Source organism: Atta colombica, unplaced genomic scaffold (genome assembly GCF_001594045.1).
Source record: "Atta colombica isolate Treedump-2 unplaced genomic scaffold, Acol1.0 scaffold112, whole genome shotgun sequence".
In the NCBI taxonomy this organism is placed as follows: Eukaryota; Metazoa; Arthropoda; class Insecta; order Hymenoptera; family Formicidae; genus Atta; species Atta colombica.
In genome coordinates this window covers 41,642-48,591 of record NW_017259198.1, presented here as the reverse complement: position 1 = coordinate 48,591, position 6,950 = coordinate 41,642, and the positions used below count along the sequence as shown (strand labels likewise).

The 6,950-nt window shown below is 34.8% G+C and overlaps 1 protein-coding gene across 3 annotated transcripts in view; it reads left to right on the top strand.

The window, feature by feature from the left end:
* LOC108694072 (protein bric-a-brac 2-like) overlaps window positions 1-6,950 on the top strand; it is a 64,040-nt gene that overhangs the window by 27,996 nt on the left and 29,094 nt on the right. For all 3 annotated transcript variants that reach the window (XM_018203357.1, XM_018203358.1, XM_018203355.1), the window contains exon 3: window positions 324-488. In XM_018203357.1, coding sequence (XP_018058846.1) covers window positions 324-488 — 165 coding nt within the window. The remainder of the gene's footprint in view (window positions 1-323; window positions 489-6,950) is intronic.

Below are 6,950 nucleotides of genomic sequence, written 5' to 3'. Positions count from 1 at the left end.
TAATTGTATATATATATATATATATATATATACATACTACACTTTGTTTTATAGATAAACGCTTTCAGATTCTTGATATCTCAATAGCTAATTGAAGTGTCGATATTTAACTTCGAAACAACGGAGAAAACTTGTACGATAGAACTTACTTGGTAATTTCGACACGTTCGAGAAATAAAATGAAAACAATCGCAATGCACGAGCGCTTCTTTCGCATTACCTGGTAGATTCGCATGTCGAGATTTAATCGGAAACAGCGATTTAATCGTCGACGTGTTGTCTTTATTTATTTACAACGATCTTGTTCTTTTCCATTTGTTCAGGTGGTGTTGTCGGCTTGCAGCTCCTATTTCCAGAAGCTCCTGTTATCGAACCCTTGCAAACACCCGACAATCATCATGCCGCAGGACGTCTGCTTTAACGACCTCAAGTTCATCATCGAGTTCGTCTACCGCGGCGAGATCGACGTTTCGCAAGCGGAGCTTCAGGTGAGCGCGCGAAAAATAAGGTCGATCTTTCGCCGCGTTTGTCGACCGGCGACGCGACGCGACGCGACGCGCAACGCGCAACGCGCGACGTTACAAACGACGATTTCTCCTTCAACATAGTCACAGGTTCGACGTACGAATCTGACTTGAACTTTTAGCGACGAAAGCAGAAATGCGACAATGTTCCTCGAAAGTATCATCAAGGAGCGAAGCATCATAAAATAACCAATGAATTTCTCTTCTCTATTTTCAAATCACAGAACGACTCGCGGTTGATGTTCATTTTAGAATAACGCTACTTCATCGATTAGCACGATGGTATTACATTCTCGACGTTCTCATACGGCAATTTTTAGGAATGAAGTGTCCGTTTAAGAATATACACATAAGCAATATTTAAGGCTACTATCTACAATGTGCTTCCTATTTTTCGTTCTTTACTACCTTCTTTATTCTTATCTTTTGTCTTTTTTGTTTCTTATTATGTTCCCTATTTCTTTGTTTTTATTATCTAAGATAAAGCTTGACGAACTTATCCGAAAGAGACAAGAAATACGTGACAAAAAAACACATTTATCGATAAAATAATTCGCAAAGAGAGAAAAAGACAAGAAGCAAAAAGTAAGTAACAGAAGGGCATACTGTACATTAGCAGGAATACTACAATTCCTCATAAAATTCCTTATAAAATTCCATAACTTATTTCAAATAAAATTCATGATTTTTCCCGATTTTCAATAATATTTTGAAATTTTATTTTTGTAGTTTTGTCCTGATTTGGGAACCGTTAAATATTTTATTAATATATATAGAGAGAGCAATTTAATGTACATAGTAATGTAAATTACTATTAATGTTGGTAACTGATGTTACTTTATAATTGTTAATTTGATAGTATTCCAAAACTGCGTAGGTGCGCATATTAATGTACGCATATTAAATTTTTTTAAATGAAGAATTTCAATTTTCCAGAAAACTTTGCAAAATTCCCTGATTTTTTCCTAATTTCCCGTATTTCTCTGATTTCCAGTTTTGTGGCAATCCTGATTAGCCTTTAGGAAAGCATTTGTAATGACGATCGATACCAATGCGTTGCAATATCCACGCTCAAATCGAGTATTGCAATATTGGTCACAGCTCGTAATCATCAAAATACCGGTCGTGACTTTCTCAAAATGCCTGGCTTAGTCGTTTCTTCAAAGCCTCCGTGTGTGTGTATCGAAATGTCTCTGGATTTCGTACGTATCATGATATTAAATAACAAGCACGATCATTCTGTTTTATCTTATCGCGCTTACGCGTTATTACGACGCACGCTACGAATCGTACAGTTATGCGTCTCACACCGCGAGATCTTTCGTCAAACTGATAGCGATTCCACGCAGACGGATGCGAGCCTTATCCGATTTCGAGAGCTAGACAAAGAAACACTTCCCACGGAATCTGATAACATATATTATCTTACGAATCGATTTCTTTAAATTACGATTATTTTTTCCTTTTTTTTAACGCTGCAATTTTTCTCTACGTGACTTCTCTATGAAATTCGCGGAGATGGAACTCGCTCGGGTGCATCGGCATGCTCGAAACGGCGAGAAAGTACACCGGCTTTTTCTTTTTTTTTCTTTCGACTTAAGTGCCTTCAATCCTAGTTTGAATTTTTAAGCACATCTCTAGAATTTCTACAGTGCGGTAAGAGAGATACCGAAGATACTTTCTTACCAAAAACCAGTTATAATATAACAAATCTAGCAAAAATCTGTGAATAATTCCGAAAGAATTTATTCAAGCTCGGAGACATATTTTTAAGCAAATCTCAACTGGACAAATGATAAGAACTGAGAATTTCTTAGGTCTGCTTTTTCATCATTTGATTAACTTGTAGTTAAGCTTAACTTGATGTTTTATCTAATGAGCTTCATCTACGATGATGTCATGAATGAAACCTATTGGGTGAAACAGGTTAAGCTTAACCACAAATTAATCAGATAATGAAAAACTGGGCTTCAGTGTATTATATTATAATACTCTGAACGATCCTTCCGAGATAAAAGAAACTCACAAATCATTACGTATCCATATTCAGAACATAAAATAACCTCTATAAGACATAACATCTAAAAAGTTTTAAAATAATTTTTGCAAGAATTATCTAAAAGACATCTTATAAGTCATTTTATGTTCTAATTTTAGATTCGTCCATTTTTATTTAGATTAACTTTAATCTCGGTTAACTTATTTATTTTGTATCTTTTCCTATTATAGAGTTCTAAGAATTATTCATTTCTACTAATGTAATTTAATTTTAATCTCGGTTCAATTACACGGAAAGATTAGATTTCACTGACGTATCTAAAAATTTAGCTGGATCTGAAAATAATTTTATTTCAACTATAAAAATAATTATGTAGGACACTCAAATTGATTGCTAAAATGTTAAAACTTTTTGCAGCATTGTCATTAAAGCTTAAACGTTCTAATTATTTGAATAGTCTAAAGAATTATACTTTTGGATCTACATTTAATTTTTTTTTTAGTTTTAATAACTAAAAAAAATGAAGAGCAAGTTAAATGAGATTAATCTATATTGGTAAAAATTGGACACTAAAAAACATAAAAAATAATAAAATAATAAAACCGAGATTAAAGTTAATCTACACGTATATCCGCATATAAGTATAGATATATCGCATATATAGATATCGGATATACAGACACGAATTTTACCGACATGCAGTACCTTTACCGATCAAACAGATTCAGAAATTTTACGATTTGCATCATATCGTTACCGACCGTCGGAATATTTGACCGTTTTCTCATCTAGAAGTTACCTTCCTCCGTATTTTGCTTCCTTTTTGATCAATCTCTCTTCCGAGATTTACTCGCGAATTCGAATTGAGAACGGCCGATGAAGCTCCTCGAACGAACGCTACTTTATCTCTAGTATCTCGCCATGGTTAGAATTACCAACCGTACTTGTTAAAGAAATATATGCACTCCTTTTCGAAAAGTAAAACTTCTTTTATATTTATAAAATTATAATTATTATTAATTTTTATTAATAAGTATTGACAATACAAATTATGTTCTAGAAAAATTATATTATATTAAATATCTATGTTTACCCTGGTGAAAATTTTTCTCAAAATTTTTCATATATGTTAATATATGTTAATTATGAAATATTGTAAGATTTTTAAGATTTTTTGTAAGTATAATTTCTGATGAAATGTTACAAAATCTAAAAAATTTAAAAATACTTTTTAAAAATTATGGGATGAGAAATTTCAGAATATTTCAGAATTCATTTGTGTGAGAAGTTCTGAGAGAAGATATAAATTTTCCGAATATTTCTGAGTATTTCTGAAAAATATTCCAATTCGTATAAAAATTATGAGAAAACTTTTCATCAGAGATAACGTATAAAAAAATTATATTCTCTGCTATCATCTCCACCGAATATTCTTGTTTTTTTTTTTTTTTTAAAAGGTGTAACATAGATATTTTTCTCTTGCAGTGATTCAGATATGGTAACCCTAGTCACAGTAGATTCGGGTCGGTAAAGAGACGTCTTTCGGTCTTTTATCCAAGTACTTCGATTTGTTGGCACTGCCGACGTCGTGCGCATCCCGTGCGCGTTCGAAATACCCGCTCCTACACGGCCGGCTTGCCGGCACGCGCGGGTCGCTTTTTCGCGGAGTCTCGCCGATATCACACGCGCCGTCCGGTTTTATCGTTGCGACGGCGACGTGCACGCCTGAAAAACTTTTCCGTGCCGGTGCCGCGTATGTGTTTGTGTGTTTGTGTGTGTGTGTGTGTGTGTGTGTGTGTGTGTGTGTGTGTGTGGGTGGGTGGGTGGGTGGTGTGATGTGTGTGTGTATGTGTGTGTGCGTGCGTGCGTGTGTGTGCGTGTGTAATATGTATGTGTGTGTTTCCACGTGCCTGTGAGTAGTCTCTTTGTGCGGCTGAGTGGGCTGAGTGCTCCAGATTTTCTGCGCAAGGGGAACCCAGGTATATATCGCGGATAAGATAAGAAGCGCGCGGATTACCGGCCTAAGGATGTCTCGTCAGTGATAAGAGGTACAGCTCGTAGCTGTGCTACTCTTCCTCTTCCGTTTACTTTTTCTTCTTCATTTTGTTTTCATGGAAATTGTGAGATTTATCGCGGTAAAAAAGGAAATGTATCGTGATTTCGATACATTACAGATTCTCGTTGTACGTACTCTCATTGACCGTGCGATTTCATTTTGAGTAACACGAAACTTGAACGCTCCGCGGCTTATCGTCGCATAAGAATACGAGCCATATATTCTTTTATCGTTGCGATGAAATAAAGAACATGGTGATAGTAGATAGTAGCAACAATTTATCGTAAATTACGGTATTAACTCTCTGTATTAAATTCTGCCTACATGAATAATTCTTGCGGATTAATTATGTTGAAAATATTGATTAATTTAACACGTAAACGCCATTTGGATTCGAAAACTTTAAAAAAATAATTGTAATGTATCTGTGATGCGTGCATGCATATCTTTGCATAGTTATTTCAGTTTTTTCGCGCGATAATTTATTTTGCATCTGACCTAATTAACAAATTATATTATTCTTAAATCATCGAAATTTCCAACGTAATGCAATTTTATCACGTTATATAACTTCATTCAAGGCTGTCACTACATGAAATTTATTTTGTGAACTGAAAATTTTACGCATTGTCGAAGCTCGTTTCCACATAACTCAATCTGTAGAATTAACATATGTCTCCATGAAATGCAGGAAGTCTGTCGAACTTTCGACGATTTATGAACGATTCGCGTTTCATGAACGATAATTTATCGTTAAACGAATTTTGCGCAGCCAGCAATATTTTATCTCATTTTAAATCAAACGATAAAAGAAAATAATACATGATATATTAATCGCATCGTAATTCCGCTTCAAATTATCAGAATACTGACAAAAATAAGATATTTAGCATTTGCGATTATAATTGCACGATTAAATAATATAGTTAGAAGCCATTTTTTATAATTGCTGTAATGTTAGTATATAATATTTATTATTTTATGTATCAAACTTAATTATATGATTTAAAAATTGTTTCGGAGACAATCATCAGGGTGTAGCGGTACAACAGAGTTTTTTCGTCCATTTCTTGCGATAATGTTTATGAACCACACGCTGGTCATTTAGAGATTGTGCTTGTACTCCCAAGGAGCAATCATGATTATAAACACGTTACTGCTAAGAAATATTATCGTAAGATAGAGTTATCGTAAATTTTCGTATTACTTTAAAGTTGAAACTGAGAGAATAGCTCCGCCTATATTTTTTTATACATATAATTTTATAAATGTAATTCTTATTACTAAATATAATAATTATTTAATTACTGAATATAATAAATATAATTATTAACATTATAACAGTAATAAATATATAAAAATGGAGCTCATAATTATTCTAACATGCAATTATAATCACAAATACTTTTCTCTCAATGTACAATCTATTTCGATTACGTATGCATAATTCATCCAATCTTTTCTCAGTTCGTGTCTTCATTAGTCCACTCGTGAGCCTTCAACTTGCTTCGACTCTCACGGTTTTTTTTCCTTCTTTATTGGTGTTAACTGTCCATTAATTATGATTGTCGATTTCGATAAAGAATCGTTTGTCAAATAACATGGTTGGTCCAAACCCCCTTCCTTGTCGCCGTGGAACCACGGATAAAAGCCTCGAATCTCAGACACGAAAAACATGGTCGCGGCGCGCGATTTATCGGAAACTCGCTCCGCGCGCGGACGGCAGATTATTTTCGCCGTCCTTCGCGTGAAACGAAGGGGATGCTTCGCCTAGCCGGTCGGCTATTTGGATCGCGCGCGAGACACGGCCGGACGACGAACCTATACGGCACCGTATGGCATCGGGTGTTTCGGGTGTGGGCCAAATTTAAATCTTTCTAGCCGACAAACGCGTCTCCCGGCGCAGCGCGGCGCGTCGCGTCGCGTCGGCCGTCGAATACGAGCGCGTCGACAAGCTCTGGCGTCGCTTTTCGTCGCGATTAATCGAAGACATTTTCTAAGAGGCAACCCTTCCCTTTCACGTAAACGATTAGCATCTCTCTATCTTGATTCTTTTTTTTTTTAACTAATTTTCGTAACTGCACGGAAAGAAGAAATATTTAAAAATAATTTTGTTGAATCATCGAAATAATTATGTACAGGATTGCCAAAAATTGGAAAGCAGAGAAATCACTGAAATATCAGGGAAATTGAAGACGGTCAAGGAAATTAAGGAAAAGTCAGGGAATTTTTCGAAAAATTCAAATTCTTGTCTTTAAAGAAGTTTAATTAATATGTGTAGTTTAATTAATATATGTAATAATTGCTCTTAATAAAATATTGGACGGTCTCCAAATTGAAACGAAAATACAAAAAATTCCAAAATATTATA